Raw genomic sequence first — 22,050 nt, 5'->3', positions numbered from 1 at the left:
TCCTTAAGAGAAGCAAGGACACAGTGCAAACTGCTTTCTGTCCTTAAGACTGGAGAGACAGGCAAATATAAGGAGTCATGGCCTACTGGAACAGAAAGTCAAGAACCAAAACCACAATGGGAACCAATGCCAAGGCAGGAAAACCTGAACTGTACTGGCCAGATGCTGGAGGCTCAGCATGGACAAGTTAAAAACTCCAGAGTGGTCCACACAAAAACCTGCACATGAGTATATATAATAGCTTTATTCATAACTGTCAAAACTGGGAAATAGCCAAGATGTCCTCAACTGAAGATATATAAAGTACGGTAAATCCAAACATGGAATATTATTCAGCACTAAAAAGAAACAGGCTATCAAGCCATAAAAAGACATGGAGAAAACTTAAATGTCTATTACAAAGAGAAGGAAGTAAATCTGGAAAGGCTACATACTGTATGATCGCAAATACATGGCCTCCTATTAAAGGCAAAACAATGGAGACAAAATAGATAACTGCCACAGTTGAGGGTGATAAGTTGATGAACAGAGAGAACACAGAGGATTTTTAGGGTGGTAAAAGTACTCTATATATTATAATAATGGATATGTATCATTATACATTTGTACAAACCCATACAACACACAACACCAAGAGTGAACTCTAAGACCAACTATGGACTTTGGATGATTATGATGCATTAGTGTAGATTCATCCTTGGTAATTAATGTACACTACACTGACTGGTGCTGATAATGGGGAAAATTATACATGTGTGGGGGCAGAGGAATATACAGGAAATCTCTGTACCCTCCTCTCAATTTTGCTGTATAACTGAAACTGCTCTAAAAAAGTCTTTAAAAAAAAAAAAAAACCCCTCAAGGGGGACTCACCCCTAGTATTTTGTGAGATTTACAACCAGGAACAAGTAGGTCTTCAGTAAATATCAGAGAAAAATCCCCTCATGCTTCCCACAGTGGGAGGGGGAAAAGAACCATTTTTGAAATACACCAGAGCACTTTGTTCTTCTTAACAAGGCCTGCCCTCAGGAGAACTGGTTAACCAGAGCCTAATCTGCTAGGGTATTATCAGAGTTTAACGTCAGAGAAAGGAAATACCCAACTCCAGCCCATTCTTACCCTCCTCTCCCACCTAACAGGGGAGGAAAGAAAATAAAACACCTTGAAATTCACAGCTCAGAAAACAAAGGCTCTCTAAAAGACTGAGACCTAATCACAGGACTATAGAACAGCTTTCTCTCCCCTTCCACAATTACTAAAGGCCTATTTACAACAGTTCCTTTTCCCTAATACATCATGTCCAGCTATCAAGAAAAAATTACAAGGCACAATGAAAGACAAATAACACAATTTAAAGAGACAGAGCAAGCTTCTGGGGGCAGGCACCTGGGTGGCTCAGTCGTTAAGTGTCTGCTTTACGCTCAGGTCATGATCCCAGGGTCCTGGGATCAAACCCCACATCAGGCTCCCTGCTTAGCGGGAAGCCTGCTTCTCCCTTTCCCACTACTCCAGCCTTTGTTCCCTCTCTCACTGTGTCTCTCTCTGTCAAATAAATAGAATTTTTTAAAAATCTACTTTAGGGGCACCTGAGTGGCTCAGTGGGTTAAAGCCTCTGCCTTTGGCTCAGGTCATGATCCCAGGGTCCTGAGATCCAGCCCCACCTCGGCCTCTCTGGTAAGCAGGGAGCCTGCTTCCTCCTTTCTCTGCCTGCCTCTCTGCCTACTTTTGATCTCTGTCTGTCAAATAAATAAATAAAATCTTCAAAAAAAAATCTACTTTAAGTATAAAGACACATAAAGATTAAAAATAAATGAATGGATAAAAGTAGATCATGCTAAGACAAATGGAAAGAAAGCAGGAGTGACTATATTAATTTCAGACAAAACAGACTTCATAGCAAAGAAAGTTATCAGAGATAAAGAAAGGCATTACATAATGATAAAGGTCCAATTCTCCAAGACAGCATAACATAATGCACCTAACAACAGAAAATCAAACTATGTAAGGCAAAAACTAACAGAATTCCAAAAAGAAATAGGTGCCTCTACTATCTTAGTTGGAAGACTTAAACACTCCCGTTATAAATGGAGACATCCAGCAGGCAGCAAATCAGCAAGGGCACAGATGAACTTGACATATACCATCCACAAACTAGATAAAACAAACATCTGTAGACCAGTTCATTCAAAAACAGAATACAAATATTAAAAAAAAAAAATTGTTAAAAAGAAAAGGGGAGAGGGTACCTGGGTGGCTCAGTGAGTTAAGCATCAGCTTTCTGCTCAGGTCACGGTCCCAGAGTCCTGGGATGGAGCCTACATCAGGCTCCCTGCTCCATGGGGATCCCGCTTCTGCCTATGCCTCTCTCTCATGAATAAATAAATAAAATCTTTTTAAAAATTTTTTTATCTCAAAAACAAAATACACATTTCCTCTCAAGCTCAGATGGAACATTCACCAAGGCAGACCACATTCTAGATCATAAAACACACCTTAACAAATTTAAAAGTATAGAAATTTTAAAAAGAAGAAAATTTTACAATGTTTGCTCTCAGAACACAACTGAATTAAACCAGAAGTCAGTAAGATAAAGATACCTGGAAAACCCAAAATACAAACAAATTAAACAACAAATAATACATGGGTTGAGAAGCCTGGATGGCTCAGTTGGTTAAACATCTCCCTTTGGCGCAGGTCATGACCCTCACATCGAGATCCTCATCAGGCCCCCCTGCTTGACAGGCAGCCTGCTTCTCCCTCTCCCTCTGCCTGCTTCTCCCCGGTGTATGCTCACACTTTCTGTCAAGTAAATAAATAAAATCTTTAAAAAAACAAAACAAAACTCATCCACATTACTGATTATATGAAAGCATTTTGTGTACATTTGCTTTTTTTTCTTATCTTTTCATCCTTACTTAGGTTTCCCTCGTCAAGACAATCCCAAGTTCCTGTTTTCTTCTCTGCCACTTGAGGAATTCTATTACTTTTTCAGACAGGTGCCTCATTATACTGACCCCAAGGCATCCTGAATGAGACTGGGATGATTCTAAGGATCATCGCTAAGTGAAATAGAATCCTCCCCAGTTCTGTTCAGGCTCATGTCCTCTCTACCACTCCAACCCTTCAAACAAGTTATTAAAACATCCTCCAGGTAATTAACTTGTCTTCTCACCCCACCCTGGAAAATATAGCCTCAGTCCCTGATCATCCATTGGAATAATCCAATTCAATGAAATAACACATACAAGGGCACTGGGTGGCTCAGTTGGTTAAACATCTACCTTCGGACCAGGTCATGATCCCACGGTCCTGGGATCAAGCCAACCTCAGGCTCCCTGTTCAGCGGGGAGTCTGATTCTCCCTCTGCCCTGCTTGTGCTCTGCTCCCTCTTTCTCTCTCTCTCGCTTGATCTCTCTCTCTCTCTCTCAGGTAAATAAATAAAATCTTTGGGGCACCTGGGTGGCTCAGTGGGTTAAGCCTCTGCCTTCGGCTCGGGTCATGATCTTGGGGTCCGGGGATCGAGCCCCGCATTGGGCTCTCTGCTTGATGGGGAGCTTGCTTCCCCCTCTCTCTCTGCCTGCCTCTCAACCTGCTTGTGATCTCTCTCTCTCTGTCAAATAAATAAACAGAATCTTAAAAAAAAAAAATTAAAATAAATAAAATCTGTTTTTAAAAAAAGGGGGGGAAGAAAACAATCTGTTAAATCTCAAAAGGATATAAAAAATATTTTTACCTAAATGAAAATGAAAACACAACCTAATAAAATATGTGGGATGTAGAGAAAGCAGTGCTTACAGGGAAATTTGTAACAGTGAGTCCACAGATTAGGAAAGAAAGTCAAAAATCAATCATCTAAGTTTCCAACTTAGGAAAACTAGAAAAAGAAGAGCAAATTAATCCAAAGTAAGGAAAAGAAAAGAAATAATAAAAGTTGAACAAATCAATAAAATTAAAAACAGGAAATCACCGGGGGCAGGGTGATGCGGGAATAAATCAGCAAAACCAAAAGCCAGTTCTTCAAAAACACCAATAAAATTTGGGGCATGTGGGTAGATCAGTTGTTTAAGTGTCCAACTCTTGATTTCAGGTCAGGTCATGATCTCAGGGTCTTGAGATCAAGCCCCATGTCCAGCTCCATGCTCACCAGAGTCTGCTTGAGATTCTCTCTCTCTCCCTCTGCCCCTCCCCTTGCTTGTGCTTGGCTGGTCTCTAAGAGATAGATACCAACAGGGGTGTCTGGGTGGCTCAGCCAGTTAAGCATCTGCCTTAGGCTCAGGTCATGATCTCAGGGTCCTCTCTGCTCAGCAGCAAGTTCGCTCCCTCTCCCTCTGTGATCTCTCTTGCTCTTTCTCATTCTCACTCTCTCTCAAATAAATAAAGTCTTAAAAAAGTAAAAAATTAAATTAAATTTTAAAAGACCAATAAAATAAGAGTTCCTAGGTGGCTCAATCAGTTAAGTGTCTGCCTTCAGCTCAGATCGTGATCCCAGGAGTCCTAGGATCGAGCCCAGCACTGGGATCCCTGCTCAGTGGAGAGCCTGCTTCTCTCTCTCCCTCTGCTGCCATTCTGCCTACTTGTGCTCTCTCTGTGTCAAATAAATAAAATCGTTTTTTAAAAAAGACCAATAAAATCAATAAACCTCTAGAGAAGGCTAACTAATAAAAAAAATTAACAGTATCACAAAGGAAAGAGGGGTCTCACTATGGATCCAACAGACATTAAAAATAAAGGAATGATAAAAAAATAAAAATAAAAAAAATAAAGGAATGATATGAACAACTCTATGCCCACATATTTGATAACCTAGATGAAAGACAAGTCTTGGAAAGACTCAACTTCTAAACTCACAATCTGAATTAGAAATAGATAATCTGAATAGGCTTACACCTATTAAGGAAATTATACAATAATTAATAATCTTCCAAAACAGAAAGCACCAGGCTGACATAGGTTCACTGGTGAATTTTACCAAACATATAAGAAAGAAATTATAACAATTCTCTACAACCTCTTTTAGAGGATAAAAGCAGAGAGAATCTTACCTACCTCATTCTAGAAGGTCAGCATGACCCTAATACCAAAACCAAAGATATTATAAAAAAGAAAACTACAGACCAATAATCTCTCATGAGCAGATGCAAAACCCTCAAATATTAGTACAAGGAACCCAACAATGTACAAAAAGTATTACAAGCCACAAACAAGTGGGATATATTCCAGGTATGCAAGATTGGTTCAACACTCAAAAATCACTTATTGTAATCTATCAAAAAATCATTCGATGTAATCCATCACATTAATAGGCTAAAAAAGCAAAATCACACAATCCCATCAACTAACGTAGAACAGGCTTCTAACTAAATCTAACACCCATTCGTGATTTTTAAAAAAATCTCAGTAGAGGGGAACTTTCCAAACTTGACAGAGAGTACCTACAGAAAACTTAGAGCTAATGTCATACTTAAATGGTGAGAAACACCAAGCCTTCCCACCGATAAGGTATAAGATAAGATGTCCTCGCTCACCATTCCTTTTCAACCTTATGCTGGAAGTTCTAGCTAAAGCAATAGACAAGAAAAGAAAAGAAACAGTACACAGATTTGAATGAAAAAAATAAAACTATATTTGTTCAAGAGTTTCCAGGTTGGGGACACCTAGAGGCTCAGTCAGTTAAGCATCAGGCTCTTGGTTTTGGCTCAGGTCATAATCTCAGAATCATGAAAACAAGCCCCAAGTCAGTCTCTGCACTGGACATGGAGCTTACTTAAGATTCTCTCCCTCTCTCTCTGCCCCACCCCCTCCTCACATGCACACTCTCTCAATAAATACTTTTTAAAAAAATAAAAATAAGAGTTTCCAGGTTGGTGAACACATGGATGTGCTGGAAGAATAGCAGTGAGAGAGTGCTCTGAGAGGACATAGACGCTCCATACCATTTCCCCATGCCTTGCCCTATGCATCTCTTCCTTTAGCTGTTCTAAGTTATATCCTTTTATAATAAACCAGTAATCTATTAAGTTAAAAAAAAAAAAAAAAGCTGGGACACCTGGGTGGCTCAGTTGGTTGGGTGACTGCCTTTGGCTCGGGTCATGATCCTGGAGTCCCACATCAGGCTCCCTGCTCCTTGGGGAGTCTGCTTCTACCTCTTACCTCCTTCCCTCTCATGCTCTCTCTCTCTCTCAAATAAATACATAAAATCATTTTGTTTTAAATTATTTTTAAATTTAAAAAAAAAAAAAGCTGCAGGGGCACATGGGTGGCTCAGTTGGTTAAATGTCCTGGGATCAAGCCCCACATCATGCTCCTTACTCAGCTAGGAACCTGCTTCTCCCTTCCCTCTGCTTGCCACTCCCCCTGCTTAGGCTCGCTCATGCCCTCTCTCTCTCTGCATCAAATAAATAAATAAAATCTTAAAAAAAACAGAGCTTGCATTTGCTCATAGATGACATGATAGTCTATGTAGAAAATCTTTTCAACAAATGGTGCTAGAACAAATGGACAACCACATTTTAAAAAAAAAATATATCAATCTAGGGGCACCTAGGTGGCTCAGTCAGTTAAGCGTCTGCCTTTGGCTCAGGTCACGATCATCGAGCCCTGCATCAGGCTCCCTGCTTAGCGGGGAGCCTGCTTCTTCCTCCCTCTGCCTCTTCCCTGGCTCATGCTCACTCTGTCTCTCTCACTCATCTCTTCCCCCAAAAATAAATAAATAAATAATCAATCTAGACACAGCTTTACCTCCATCACAAAATTAACCCAAAACAGATCACAAATTTAATGTAAAATGCAATACTATAAAACTTGTAGAATCGAAAATCTAGGTGACCTTGGGTATACCAATGGTTTTTGGAATAAAACACCAAAAACATAATCCATGACAGAAAAAATTGATGAAGTAAACTTCATTAAAATTAAAAACTTCTGTTCTGCAAAAGACACTGTCAAGAGATGAGAAAACAAGCCACAGACTAGGAGGAAATATTTGCACATCTGATAAAGGACTGTTATCCAAAATATACAAAGAACTCTTAAAACTTAAAATAATAAAAAACAAACAACTTAATTAAAAAATGAGCCAAAGATTTTTAACAGATAGTTCACCAAAGTAATATACAGATAGCAATAAGCATATGAAAAAATGCTCTACCTCATATTATCAAAGAAACAGAAATTAAAAGAACAATGAGATATACCAATACATACTTATTAGAAGGGCCAAAATCCAGAACACTGACAACAGCAAATGCTCGTGAAGATGTGAAACAACAAGTTTAAGATTACAGTTTCTGTTATTTTACCATGGTAACAATTTTTTCAAATTATAAATAACTCAGTAATACATCATGGTATAAGCACTGTAAACCAAATCTTTTACCTTTTGGATTCAGGAGGCTGCCTCTTTTTTATCATTTCACGGAGCCTTGCAGCTGACTGCAAAATATACAAAACATACATGTAAAGATACTACCTTATAAAATATTAAGTAAGCTGTTTTATCAACACTGAACTAAGATCTATATAGGAAATAAAGATCCTTAAGATATAATACCTGCTCTTGGTAACAGACATGAGACAAATAAACCATGAATAATAAAAGTAAGTAAATAATAACATCTAAAGAACTGGAGGACTCGGTTAAACATTAGACTTGATCTGGGCTCAGGTCTTGACCTCAGGGTCAAGAGTTCAAGCCCCACATTGTATTTACATTCTGATACCTTGGACCAGGTTGCTAATGAGTTTACATGATTGAACATTAAACATTTAATCAAATATACTATCATGAATTAAAACATGATAGTTTAACTTCTGCTATAGGCAATTCTATTTTGATATTTTCCAGAAAAGCTGTATTACACTTCTATAAATCAAATCATAATTTCTGGTAACTAAAATCAAAATCAGAGATACTTTGTTTAAATTTCTGATGACTTTTCAACTTTTAGTAACTTAACAATTTAGTCCCTTATATTAAGTTACCCACCCTTCCCTCAAGATGCAAACACATGCTGAATATTTGAGAATGTGTAATCAAAGGTATCAAGTAATTATTTAATAAAGCCAAGGGCTTGTTACCTTTTGAAGGAAAATATCACACACCTTCCTGAAAGGCTACCTCACACAGGGTGATCTCACACACAGAAGTTTCACCCACAGTGTGAAGACACAATGTAAATTACACATTTAGTTATGATTATAAAACATTACCATACATTGGCCATTTATCCTTTTTTTTAAGATTCTGAATTTATTACCATTTTTGAAAGCTCTTATTTATCTGATGGAGAGAACACAAGCAGGGGCAGTGGCAGTCAGAGGGAGAGGAAGCAAGCTCTCTGCTGAGCAGGGAGCCTGACGTGGGGATCCAGCCCAGGATCCTGGGATCACGACCCAAGCCAAAGGCAGATGCTCAACCAACTGAGCCACCCAGGTGCCCCTGGCCATTTATCCTTAAAGCTCACTATACAAAGCATATTTTCATCTATTCTTTAGGATTTAAAAAAAAAGACGGGCGCATGCGTGGTTCAGCTAGTTAAGTGTCTGCCTTCAGTTTAGGTCATAATCCCAGGGTTCCCTGCTCAGCAGGAAGTCTGCTTGTCCCTCTCTCTTTGCCCTTTCCCCCACTTCCACTCATGCTCTCTCCCCCTCTCAAATAAATAAATAAATCTTAGTGAAAAAAAGGATTGGGGGAGGGGGAGAAGGCTTGTCCTCTCCTCTACCACACATCCCTCAACCCATTCCTCCTATTTCCCCTTTATCCTTTAGAGGAAGCAACCACTTGGAACATACACTGTTCCCCTGAATGCAAGATAACCTTTCATAAGACACCATTATCTTATGCACCAACAAAAGGAAGAGCTGCCAGTTACAGTTTCAAGATGTCAATTTCAAAAGCATTAAAATGAAAAAAACTAGAATCAATAAAATATGGTAACCTCCTCTTACTAAACACAAAACTCAGTCCTAATTTTACCCTCCCTTATCTAATATATAAAACCTGATACTATGAGTATTTTATTGACCTATGGCAAGAGGAATGGCATCTTGCTCTTAATTAGAAATTCCACACAAACCTCAGACAACTGAAGAGAAGCAAAAAAGTTTGCATTTTCTGATATGTTCTTCAGTCTCTTCCTTTCATACGGTGACAATCCTGAAAATTCATCCTATGAAATTACACCAAAAAAAATTCTGTTACTTTGCATGATCCACAGGAAAGCACCTCAAAAAACTAGGTGTTGAATTCTCAAATGTATACTTTCCTTCAAATAGTACCTGCTTTATTCATTACATGCTTTCTTACCAATTTGCACACAATCTTTGCTGCACTGGATACCAAATGTAAGAGTTTGAATTTGGGATAATCACAAAGTATCTACATGGCTTCCTAATTAAATAACAAGGGACAGAGCAGAAGTCAAGTAGTATATCCTAAAAGCAAATTATTTCCTATTGGTCATAAATCGTACCATTATTCACAGTTATCTTTTTATTAAACAAAAAGAGAAATCAGTAACATAAAATTTTAAATTCATTCAATGAGTTAAGGAAACTTAGATAAAAGAACAGCAGGCGCGCCTGGGTGGCTCAGTGGGTTAAAACCTCTGCCTTCGGCACTGGTCATGATCCCAGGGTCCTGGGATTGAGCCCCCAACTGGGCTCTCTGCTCGGCAGGGAGCCTGCTTCTGCCCCCCAACCCTCCCACCCCCCTCCGCACCTCCCTCTCTGCCTACTTGTGATCTTTGTCTGTCAAATAAATAAACAAGATCTTTAAAATAAAAAAAGAACAACAACAACAACAGAGATATAGGCACAGGCAGAAAAGACAATAAAACCAAACAAGCTCGGAGGTCCAATATCCAACTAATAGTTATAGAGGTAAAAAAGAGGAGCAGAGAAAATGGAGGACAAAGTTATTAGAGAAATAATATAAGAAGGTTTCTTGAAACTAAAGACATGCATTTCCATATTAAAAGAACCCAATGAGTATGCAGAACAACAAATGAAAAAAGATCAAAGCTTACACACATCACAAAATTTCTTAACACCTGAGGTAACTAAGGTTAAAAAAAAAAAAAAGTTTGCAGATAAAGGTAAAAGATCATGAAGAGGGGCGCCTGGATGGCTCAGTGGGTTAAGCCTCTGCCTTCGGCTCAAGTCATGATCTCAGGATCCTGGGACTGAGCTCCACATCACGCTTTCTGCTCAGCGGGATGCCTGTTTCCCCCTCTCTCTCTGCCTGCCTCTCTGCCTACTTGTGATCTCTCTCTGTCAAATAAATAAATAAAACCTTTTAAAAAATAAATAAATAAATAAAACCTTTAAAAAAAACATTAAGAAACAAGAATCAGAATGTCACTTCTCAATACTGAGGGGGAGCTAGAAGACAATGGAAGAGTGTATTTAAAATTTTTAAGGAAAAATCACTTTCAACTTACAATTCTAAACCCAGTTAAGCTATCAATCAAATGTACAGCATAAACACTTTTCAGACATGTCAATTACCTCTCCTACACCTTTTCTCAGGAAGTTATAAGCTGCACTTCAAAATAAAAGAATAAACTTTATTTTTTTTTAAGATTTTATTTATTTATTTAACAGACAGAGATCACAAGTCGGGAGAGAGGCAGGCAGAGAGAGGGGGATGCAGGCTCCCTGCCGAGCTGAGAGCCCGAGGGGCTTGATCCAAGGTCCCTGGGATCATGACCTCAGCTGAAGGCAGAGGCTTAACCCACTGAGCCACCCAGGTGCCCCAAGAGAATCAACTTTAAAAAAAGATCCAAGACAGTATCCAGGGTACAGAAGTTCCAGATCAGGAATGATAAAAGAAATCCAAAGGAAAATGGTAAAAGGCAGGTCAAGAAAGGGTTAAACAATCCAATTTTAGTATATGTGCTGCCGAAGCGAGCACTAGGGTTAAACAATCCAGAATGAAATAAGAAGATGGAGGTGCTCAGGAAATGTTTCATGAAAAAAACCATATAGATATATGAAGCCATAAAAATTCTGTTACAACTCTGCTAGAGCTTAGGCTATACCAAGTAAGGATGTGAGAAAGGGAAGGAGTGGGTAGGCACTTATGTGTATAAGATATAGCATGAATGAAACAAGTCCTCATCTTCCATATTAAATCAACAGATAATATTGAAGGGATAAAAGCTAAAAAGGGTTAAAGTATAATTGGTCTACTGGGCAGCACCAATCACAAATAGAAAAGTTATGTGGCAGAAATTGCTGAGTGTTCTGATTTGTTTCTGAGTATGTATGTGTGCACATATGGAACTACCTTTCTGTGTGAATACATATATACATACAATTGTGGAATTGTATGACTTATATGTGGATGTACATGTATGTATTACTTTGACCAAAATAAAAAATATTCCTCACACACACAAAATAACAGCAGCAGTAAACGTAAAAGTTTTATTGTGTCATTGCCTTTACAAATGCTTTTCAGGGAAAAACATCACCACCACCATCATCAAGGACTTCATAAGATTCTATTTTAAAATCAAAGAAACAAAATTAAATGATTATACTTACCAAAGAAACAATTAAGAAAACTAAGAAAAATAATCAGTATTTTTAAGTGGTATGTGTAATTCAAACCATTTTTACCCATCACCCACCTCTCAAAAACTTGCAACACGTAACAGGAAGACCAAGCAAACAACCTCAGAAAAAGTGGGCTCTTGAAGTAAACATATATAGCAAATAAACATTTTTTTAAAACTTCATTATCTTCAGAAACGCTTAAAAAGTTACTATAGCCATAAAACAAGGGGTAATGTGTTTTTTAAAAAATCAAAGTAACCTGAATTTAAAACTTGCCTGATGCCAAAAATTCACAAAATGTATGAATCCATTTACATAACATTCTCAAAATGACAAAATTGTAGAGATAAAAAATTAGCAGTTGCCAGGGCCTAAGAAGAGTGAGAGGGAGGGCTATAGGCCTAACTACAAAGAAGTATCTTAGGGTGCCTGGATGGCTCAGTCCCTAGAGCATGCAACCCCTGATCTTAAGGTAGTGAGTTCAAACCCCACACTGGACCCTACTTAAATTTAAAAAAAGAAAGAGCCCAAGGGAAATTTTTGTGGAGATGGAATATTTCTGTATCTTGATTATGGTGGTAGTTATAGTAATCAACATGTGATAAAGTGACAAAGAATTATACACATGCCTTGTATGATGTGAATTTCCCCATTATGATACTGTGATACAGTTATATAAGATGTATCCACAGGGAAAAAGTGGGTGAAAGGTACATGATACCTCTCTGTACTATTTCTGCCAATTGTTATACATCTATAATTACTTGGAGATAAAGACTTTTTGAAAACAGATGTTTCTCACAGCTAACAACATACTTAATGGCAAAAGACTGAAAGCTTTTCCCCTAATGCTCAGGAACAAGAAAATATGTCTGCTCTTGCTATTTCTATTCAACAGTATACTAGAGATTCTAGGACAATCAGGACAGGATGACTAGAAAAAAAATAATATTAAAAAACATTCAGACTGAGGGAATCCTGGGTGGCTCAGTCGTTAAGCATCTGCCTTCAGCTCAGATCATGATCTCAGGGTCCTAGGATCAAGCCCTGTGTCGAGCTCCCTGCTCCACAGGAAGCCTGCTTCTCCCCCTCCCACTTGCCCTGATTGTGTTCCCTCTCTCACTGTCTCTCAAAGCAATAAATAAAATCTTTTAAAAACAAACAAACAGGGGCGCCTGGGTGGCTCAGTGGTTTGGGCTGCTGCCTTCGGCTCGGGTCGTGATCTCAGGGTCCTGGGATCGAGCCCCACATCGGGCTCTCTGCTCCGCAGGAAGCCTGCTTCCCTCTCTCTTTCTCTCTCTCTCTCTGCCTGCCTCTCTGCCTACTTGTGATCTCTGTCAAATAAATAAATAAAATCTTAAAAAAAAAAAAAAATACAAAAATCGGCTATAAAGGGGCACCTGAGTGGCTCATTGGGTTAAGCCTCTACCTTCAGCTCAGGTCATGATCTCAGGGTCCTGGGATCTGCACTGGCAACTGCATCTCGGGCCCTCTGCTCAGCAGGGAGTCTGCTCCCCACCCCCACCTCCCTGCCTCTCTGCCTACTTGTGATCTCTGTCAAAAAAAATAAATAAAATCTTTTTAAAAAATCAGCTATATGTCTATACACTAACAATGAACAATCAGAAAATGATTTTAAGAAAACAACACCATTCATAATAGCAGAGCTCTGTCGGTTGAGCATCTAACTCCATCTTGGCTCAGGTCATGATCTCACAGTTGTGACATAGAGCGCCCCTTCCAGCTCTGTGCCTCCACATGGAGGCACAGATCTCTCTGCCTGAGATCTCTCTCTGCCTCTGCCACATCCCCCCTCTCACACTCACATGTGTGAGTGCTCTCTCTCAAAATAAATAAATAAATAAATTTAAATTAACAACTTTTGGGGTGCCTGGGTAGCTCAGTTGATTAAGCATCTGCCTTCAGCTTGGGTCATGATCCTGGGGTCTGGGATCAAGCCCCACATTGGGCTCCCTGTTCAGTGGGGAGTCTACTTTTCCCTCTTCCTCTAACTCTCCCTCCACTTGCGCACACGCACGGTCTCTCTTTCTCGTGCTATCTTGAATAAATAAATAAAATAGACCACAAGTATGCCGAGAAGCAGGTAGTAGCGGGAGGGGGGAGAAGGAGGCTCTCTACCGAGCAGAGAGCCCCATGTTAGGTTCGATCCCAGGACCCTGAGATCATGATCTGAGCCAAAGGCAGAGGCTTTAACCCACTGAGCCATCTGGGCCCCCCCTATATAAATAAAATTTTAAAGAAATAAAATCATTAACAACTTTTGTATGTCAAAGGACATTATCAAGTACATGAAAATAAAGTATAAAAAATGGGAGAAAATACTTGCAAGTGATATATCTAATAAGGGTCTAATGTCCAGAATATATAAAGAACGCTTATAATTCAAAACAAAGTTACAATTTAATTTTCCAAATGGCAAAGGGCTCGAAGAGATATTTCTCCAAAACACAAATGGCCAATAAGTACATGTAAAAATGCTCAACATTACTGATCATTAGAAAAACAAAAATCAAAACCATAGTGAGACACCACATCACATCCACTAAAATGGTTATAATCAAAAAGACAAGGAGCACCTGGCTGGCTCATTGGCCCTAGAATTTACTCAATTAAAAAAAAAAAAATACTGGGGTGGGGGGGTGCCTGGGTGGCTTAGTCATTTAAGCATCTGACTTCTTGATTTCAGCTCAGGATCTTAGAGTTTGAGATTGAGACTGGGTCAGGCTCCATTGTTGAGCATGGAGCCTGCTTAAGATTCTCTTTCTCCCTCTCCCTCTGCCCCTATGTCCCTCCAAAATTTTTAATTAAAAAAATATGAATAATTAAGGACATTATGTTAAATGAAATAAACCAGTCACAAAAAGACAAATCCCATGATTCCACTTTTATGAGGTACCTATTCTAGTCAAATTCAAAGAGACACAAAGTAGAATGGTAGCTGCCAGGGGATGGCAGGAGGATTGAAATGGGAAGTTATTTAATGGCACAGAGTTTGTTTTTCAAGATGAAAGGGATTTTGGAGATTGGTCTCACAATAATATAAATAAACAACATAAAGTACTACACTGTACCTTTAAAAATGGTTAAGGTGCCAAATTTTATATTGTGTATTTTACGATCAACTTTTTTCAATTTTTAGGAAAGATAAATAACAAGTATTGGCAAAGGTATCAAGGAAGTAAATTCTTCATGCATTGCTACTGGTATGTAAAAATGATGCAGTCAGTCTGGTAAACAATTTGACAGTTTCTCAATAAGTTAAACACAGTTGATCATATGACCCAGCAATTTCACACCTGGGTATATAACCAAAATAATGGGAAACATATGTTCAGCAAAACACATAAGCAAAAGTTTGTGGCAGCAATATTAGTAACAGCAAAAAAGTGGGAACCCAAATGTTCACCAACTGATGAATGGATAAGCGAAATGTGGTAGAGCCGTACAATGGAATATTAGTCACATGAAAAGGAATCAAGTACATACTACAACATGAATGAACCCTGAAAACATTATGCTAAGTCAAAGACAGATGCAAGAAGCTACATATCATATGATTCCAATTATATGAAATGTGTGGAATAGGCAAATCTATAGAGAAAGAAAGTAGATTTATGGTTTCCAGGGCTGGGTTAAGGAAGTGAAGGAGTTGGTAGTCACTGCTAATGGGTACAGGTTTCTTTTCATAGTGAAAAACATGTTCTGAAACTGGATAGCAGGGATGATTTTACAATCTCATATATATACTAAAAACTACCGAACTGTATGCTTTTAAATAGCGAATTTTATGTTATGTGAATTTTATCTCAATTAAAAAAATAAATATATGCTTGATGACAGAAACTAGATATATGCATAATCTCAAAGTATCTCCCTCAAAATATTTACTAATTACGAAGGGGAAAATATTGTTTCCATTGGAGAATCCTGACAAAGACCACCTTAGCCAAGGAGGACATTCACTTCTGTAGTACTCCTCCCAAAAAATGCAAAACCTTAATCTAATTATGAGAAAATAGCAGAAAAACCCAAATTGAGGAACATTACACAAAATAACTATTCAGTACTCTTCAGAAGTGCCAAGGTCATGAACCACTGAGGAACTGTCACAGATTGAAGGAGACTACACAAACATGGCTATTAAATGCACTGTGCAATCCTAGACTAAATACTGGAACAGAGTAAGGGCATTAGTTTAAAAAAAATGGTGAAATCCTAATAAATTCTGTACTGTAGTTAATATTATTGTAACAAGGTTTATTTCTTAGTTTGGTAAGCATTCTACAGTTATGTATGATATTAACACAAGAGGAAGCAGGTGAAAGAAGTATCAGAATTCTCTACCATTTTTGCAACTCTTCTATAAGCCCAAACTGTTCTCAAAACTTAAAACTGTTAAGAAATGCTCTGTGATGGCTGCCTAGGTGGCTCGGTGGGTTAAGCCTCTGCCTTTGAATCAGGTCATGATCCCAGGGTCCTGAGATCTAGCCCCGAATCCCATGCTCTGCTCAGCAGGGAGCCTGCTTCCCCTCTCTCCCTCTGCCTGCCTCTCTGCCTACTTGTGATCTCTCTCAGTCAAATAATAAAATCTTTAAAAAAAAAAAAAAAGAAAGAAAGAAAAGAAAGAAAGAAATGCTCTGTGAAGTTAAAATATTTTTTTAATGTAAAGATTTTTATTTATTAATTTGTCAGAGAGAGAGAGAGAGCACAGCAAGGAGGAGCATCAGGCAAAGGGAGAAATTGAGCAAGGCCAGATTGGGGGACTCCATCCCAGGACCCTGGGATCATGACCTGAGCCGAAGGCAGATATTTAACTGACTGAACCACCCAGGAGTCCCTGGAAGTTAAAATACTTAATAAAAGTGCTTGAAGGGGCACCTGGGTGGTTCAGTCGGTTAAGTGGCGGCCTTCGGCTCAGGTCATGATCCTAGTGTCCTGGGATCACACCCTATGACTGGGCTCCTTGCTTGGCGAGAAGCCTGCTTTTCTCCCTCCCTCTGCCTGGCTGCAGCTCCTCCTGCTTGTGCTCCCTCTCTCTCAATCTCTCTCTGTTAAAAATAAATAAATAAAATCTTTTTTTTTTAAGTGCTTGGAGACAAAATTTAGCAAGTTTCCCAGAAGATACAGTAGATTTTTTTTTTTTTAAGATTTATTTATTCATTTTAGAGAGGGAGTACAAGTAGGGGGAGGATCAGAAGGAGAGAATCTCAAGCATCTCCCCACTGAGCACAGAGTCCAGAGGCTGGGCTCAATCTCCCCTTCCAAGAGATCATGATCTGAGCTGAAACGAAGAGTCAGATGCTTTAATCACCTGAGCAACCCAGGCGCCCCTAAAATTTTTGACTTACAGGCAAAGACACTTGTCTATAATGTGACAAAAGCCTTCCCTCATTTGGGGAAGAAATAAGCTTATAAATAAAATATTGTTTTGGGTGCCTGGGTGGCTCAGTGGGTTGGGCCTCTGCCTTCGGCTCAGGTCATGATCTCAGGGTCCGGGGATCGAGCCCCGCGTCAGGCTTTCTGCTCAGCAGAGAGCCTGCCTCCCCCTCTCTCTGCCTGCCTCTCTGCCTACTTGTGATCTCTATGTCAAATACATAAATAAAATCTTTTAAAATATATATATACATAGTTTCTAAAGCGTGGTACCATAAAGCCTTAGTCATTTTGCTCCAAAAAGATAACTAATGAAAAGAAAAAGAATAAAATGTCCCATAAAGATGTTAGACCTTGGGATACCTGGCTGGCTCAGTCAGTGAAGCATCTGTCTTCCCTGAGGTCACGATTCTAGGGTCCTAGAATCAAGTCCTGCATCTGGCTCTTTGCTCAGTAAGGAGTCTGCTTCTCCCTCTGTCTGCCACTCCCCCTGCTTGTGCCCTCTCTCTCTCTCTGACAAATAAATAAATAAAATCTTAATTAAAAAAAAAAGATGCTAGAACCTTCAGCTTAAAACCTTCAATTTAAATATATGCTGGGCATGTATGACTCTGCTTGATTAATTTCAGTACTTTAATTCCTAATGTTCTAACTTCTGACCGTGCTTCCTTAGATCAAACTAAAATATCAATATATGAAAGGACAGAGAAGATCTGGGGAGTGACTGGACGGCTCAGTTAGTATAGTACGTGTCTCTTGATCTTGTGGTTTTAAGTTTGAGCCCCACATTGGGTATAGAAATTACTTAAAGATAATAAAAATCTTGAAGAAAAAAAAAGGTACAGAGTGTGTGTATCCATATATACAATGGAATATTATCCAGCCACGAAAAAGAATGAAATCTTACCATTTGCAACAACAGGGATGGAGCTTGAGAATCTAAGACTCTAAGTATAATCAGTCAGATAAAGGTAAGTACCATATGATTTCACTCATATATGGAATTTAAGAAACAAAACAAATAAGCAAAGGGAAAAAAGAAAGAGAAAACCCAAGAAACAGATTCTTAACTATAGAAAACAGATGGCTGCCTGAGAAGAGGTGGGTGGGGGGATGCGTGAAATAGGTGAAGGGAAGGGGATTAAGAGTACACTTATCATGATGAACACTGAGTAGTGTACAGAATTGCTGAATCACTATATGGTACACCTAAAACTAATGTAACATTTTATGTTGACTGTAACGGAAATTTAAAAAAAAAATTAAAAAACTTTTTAAATAAACCTTAAAAAATAAAATCTACTTCACACTAGCCTCATATACTCAGAATCATATAGTCGAAGAGGCCAAACAGATAATCTAATCCAGTGGTTCTCAAAATGACATTCCAGACCAACAACACCAGCATCTCTAGGAAACTATGTTGGACATGCCAATTCTTTACCCCACTCCAAAACTTCTGAATCAGAATCTCTAGTGGTAGAATCCTGCAATGAAGTTTTAAAAACCCTCCAGGAGGGGGAGACAAACCAAGAGATACTGTGGACTCTTGAGAAACAAACTGAGGGTTTTGGAGGGGAGCAGGTAGGGGATTGGGTGAGCCTGGTGGTGGGTATTATGGAGGGCATGTTACTGCATGGAGCACTGGATGTGGTGCATAAACAATGAATTTTGGAACACTGGGAAAAAAATAAAATTAAATTTTAAAAAAATAAAATAAAAAAATAAAAACTCTCCAGGAAATTCTGATACAGGCTGGAGTCTGAGAAGCGCTGATCTTATTCAATCTCCTCACTACAGAGTGATATGCTTAAAAACACAAGGTTTCTTAGAAGTAGCCACATCTAAAACCTAGGCTTTCAACCCCAGTACAATGCAGTAATGACTGACCTATACTGTCCCACCAGCAGTCCTAGTTCTTACCTGAGACAGTAAAGCATAAATTGAATCCCTATTTCAAAAGAACACCACCAGAATTATCCTATCTTCCTTTCCCCTATCATCATTTTCTGCTCCATTTTGACATGTGGTACGGTTTTATCTTATCTTGCACAAAAATCTGTCACTTTAAATGAAGTATAAAATTCCTGGTAAGCAACAGAAATCCAAAAATTAGACGCTTAATTTCTTAAACTGATTCAAACTATTATCTTAAATAAAACTAACAAGTGTTTCTCATGTATCTTCTCTACTCCATATTTCTCCTCTTTGTATTTAGAGGAACCATTATTCAGCTATCATAAGCAATTAATGATGATTTTCCTACCCTCATATCAAGGGTCACTCAAATGCTGTATGTCTCACTTCTTCCGGCACATTGTGCATAAATATGTAAAGGTGAGCAAGACACCATAAAGTATATGTAAATTCAAAAATATCCATAAGAGGGGCACCTGGGTGGTGCCCAGGTGCTCAGTGGTTTAAGTCTCTGCCTTCCGCTCAGGTCATGATCTCAGGGCTCTGGGATAGAGCCCCGCTTCGGGCTCTCTGCTCGGCAGGGAGCCTGCTTCCCCATCTCTGCCTGACTTTCTGTCTACTTGTGATCTCTTTCTGTCGAATAAATAAATAAAATCTTGAAAAAAAAAAATATCCACAAGAAACTGAGAGGAAAAAAAGGGAAACAGAATGAAGATTAGGAATGCCTGGGTGGCTCATTGGGTTAAGCATCTGCCTTCAGCCTAGGTCATGATCCCAGGATCCTGAAATCAAGCCCCACATCAGGCTCCCTACTGAGGAGGGGGCCTGCTTCTCCCTCTCCCTGTTGCTCCCCCTACTTGTACACTCTCTATTTGTCAAATAAACAAATAAAATCTTTAAAAAAAAAAAAAAGATTAAGTCAATCCTCTCCTTGACAAATCAAAACCAAGAGCAAAATTAACCAAGGAAGTTGTGTGTTCAACATTTAAAAAATAAAATTTCAATTAAACATACATGAACCCTGGATAACCTTAGCTTATCAGAATTTCAAACTTTAAAATAAGAAAAATTTGAATAAGCTAGTAATTAAATTCTTACCAAGCCTGGTGTGGTATCTTCATCACTGTCTAGATCGTGACTGCTTTCCATATCAACACTGACAATCACTGTATCCGAAGTGCTATTGTATTGTCGCTTGTTACTTTCAGTATAAACATCTAAGGATGATTTTTGCAGAGTGGATTCTGCCTTGGAAGATGTGCCTTCCATCCTTGGAGTTAAAATCCTTTTGCAAGTTTTCCTTATTTCAGTCTTCTTACATTTCTTACATGCAACTTCATTGTTAAAATCCTTATCCAAAAGGGACTTAGAGGGCTTAAATTGGCCTGGTTTGTAATTACTGAGTGAAAAGGGAACAAGATACACCTTAGGTGTTTTCCCTAAAACTGTAGTCTGTACTGGTCTCAGAGATACACAAGTGATGTTTTGATTTTCTTTATACTCATTCACCTATTCAGGCCAAAAAAAGAAAAGAGAGCATTAGAATTCCAGGTCCTATGCCTCCTCTTACAGGCCTGTATAAATAAATCTAATTTCTATTTCAGTACAAAAACATAAATCCAAAGTGATAGCCTGTAAATAAACTTTTCCCCCCACCAAAATCTAGATACTTAACTCATTAACCTGAATTGAAGTATTTATTATACTGGGTGTATTTTTTACCCAGAACTCTGCTAACCAATAATAACATAGTAATAATGACTACATTTGTAACTGAGACTACCCCAACTGTCACCTTCAGAGTAACTGGAATAGTCTCTAGAGCCGGAAGACAACAGAAACTGCCCTAAAGGCAGATGCAGAGTCCCTGATCCCGTCCTGCCCCTACTTTCGGGCTTATTGATAAGAACCTTCCCCAACGCTGAAGTTTCCACAGAGGAAAATGGCCGGGATCCCCGATTATCTTTTGAAACAACGTCCCCGAAAAACCGGTTACGCTGAGAGATGCCCCAAGGAGCGGGAACTAGTTCCGGAGTGTGGAGATGGTGAGTGCCAAGTCTTCGTGCCCTCTCGGGCCTGCTCCGGGCAATCCCTCAGTAAACACTGAGGAAGGAGTACACCCGAAAGCAACAAGTCGGCTCTCACCTTCATCTGGAGTCGCTGCCTGGAGCCCACCTTCACCTCACTGCCCGCGCGCGACCCCGACATCTTCCCGCGGCTTAGCAGCGGGCGTCTTCCCGCCAAGATTGCGGCGGAAGGCGCGGGGAGAGCCAAGGGGAGGAGCGGGGGCTAGGGCGGGGCCTGGCTGGCAGCTCAGGCGCGCTCTGACGCCCCCTGGCCGGAGGGGGAGGGGCACGCGTCAAGCTAACCAGCGTCACCCCAAACTGAAATTCTGTAGAGATGCGATTGGACCGAATACACGTTTTTACCTTAGATTCCGGTATTTTTTGATGCTGCTGATGCCAGTATCTCGCTTTAAAAAACACTGGCGCTTCTGCTGAGAAAAAAACACCTTGCCTTGCAATGTGAGCCTGGAAAAGATTCAGACGCACTTAGATGCCGTACGAATGAATAGACGGGCTAGAAAATCGGAATCAACCGGCAGCCTTTACCTGGGCCCCCGGATGCCTTATAGCCTCTCCACAAGAAAATTATGCCCTATGGCTACCATATTACCTTGTTCCTAGGAAGTGAAGCATTTCGATTTTTTTTCAAGAGCTGGTAACTTCAGCTGTTTTAAATTTCACCTCATCATCTGCCCACGAGTTAACTAAGATCCTAATGATGACCCAAAGGCTGGGGAAAAGTTGTGATAATAAAATCATTTTTGTATCACAGAGTAACAAATAAGATTTTACTGCCTGTATGTCTTACAGTCACAGCCACAGTAATCTTTTTCCCCGTTCTCTGAGTTGCCCTGAGTCAAAACAACTGTTTTCCCATCATATTTACTCCCTCCGGACAGCATGGTTTTGGAGCTGTTAAAAGTCAAACTACAAATTTCTACCTACTCTATCTTAAAGATTCTTTTCTTTCTAGCCCAAAACTGTTTCCTTGGTTGTTTACAGCAGTCCTCCACGGTTCTTTGTTCAAGCCTTGCGTAATTTTATTTCCCCTTCCAGCCTAAACCCAATTTTACAACACAAGTGAAGTAATTTGAGAACTAATCCTATTAACAGT

At 39.3% G+C, this 22,050-nt stretch overlaps 1 protein-coding gene across 2 annotated transcripts in view; it reads right to left on the bottom strand.

The window, feature by feature from the left end:
* The window catches only part of WDR76 (WD repeat domain 76), a 64,085-nt gene that overhangs the window by 40,912 nt on the left and 1,123 nt on the right, over positions 1-22,050 (bottom strand). Inside the window, exons 2-5 of one of the 2 annotated variants that reach the window (XM_059181374.1) lie at positions 21,300-21,401; positions 19,969-20,379; positions 9,075-9,167; positions 7,376-7,431 (exon numbers count right to left, since the gene is read on the bottom strand). In XM_059181374.1, the coding sequence (XP_059037357.1) occupies positions 7,376-7,431; positions 9,075-9,167; positions 19,969-20,379; positions 21,300-21,401 (662 nt within the window). Of the gene's footprint in view, positions 1-7,375; positions 7,432-9,074; positions 9,168-19,968; positions 20,380-21,015; positions 21,161-21,299; positions 21,402-22,050 lie in introns of those variants that run through there. The other variant, XM_059181375.1, reaches the window with a different exon arrangement.

Source organism: Mustela lutreola, chromosome 7, assembly GCF_030435805.1.
Source record: "Mustela lutreola isolate mMusLut2 chromosome 7, mMusLut2.pri, whole genome shotgun sequence".
NCBI lineage: Eukaryota > Metazoa > Chordata > Mammalia > Carnivora > Mustelidae > Mustela > Mustela lutreola.
The sequence above is the reverse complement of the archived record's forward strand: the minus strand, read 5'-3'. Positions and strand labels throughout refer to the sequence as shown.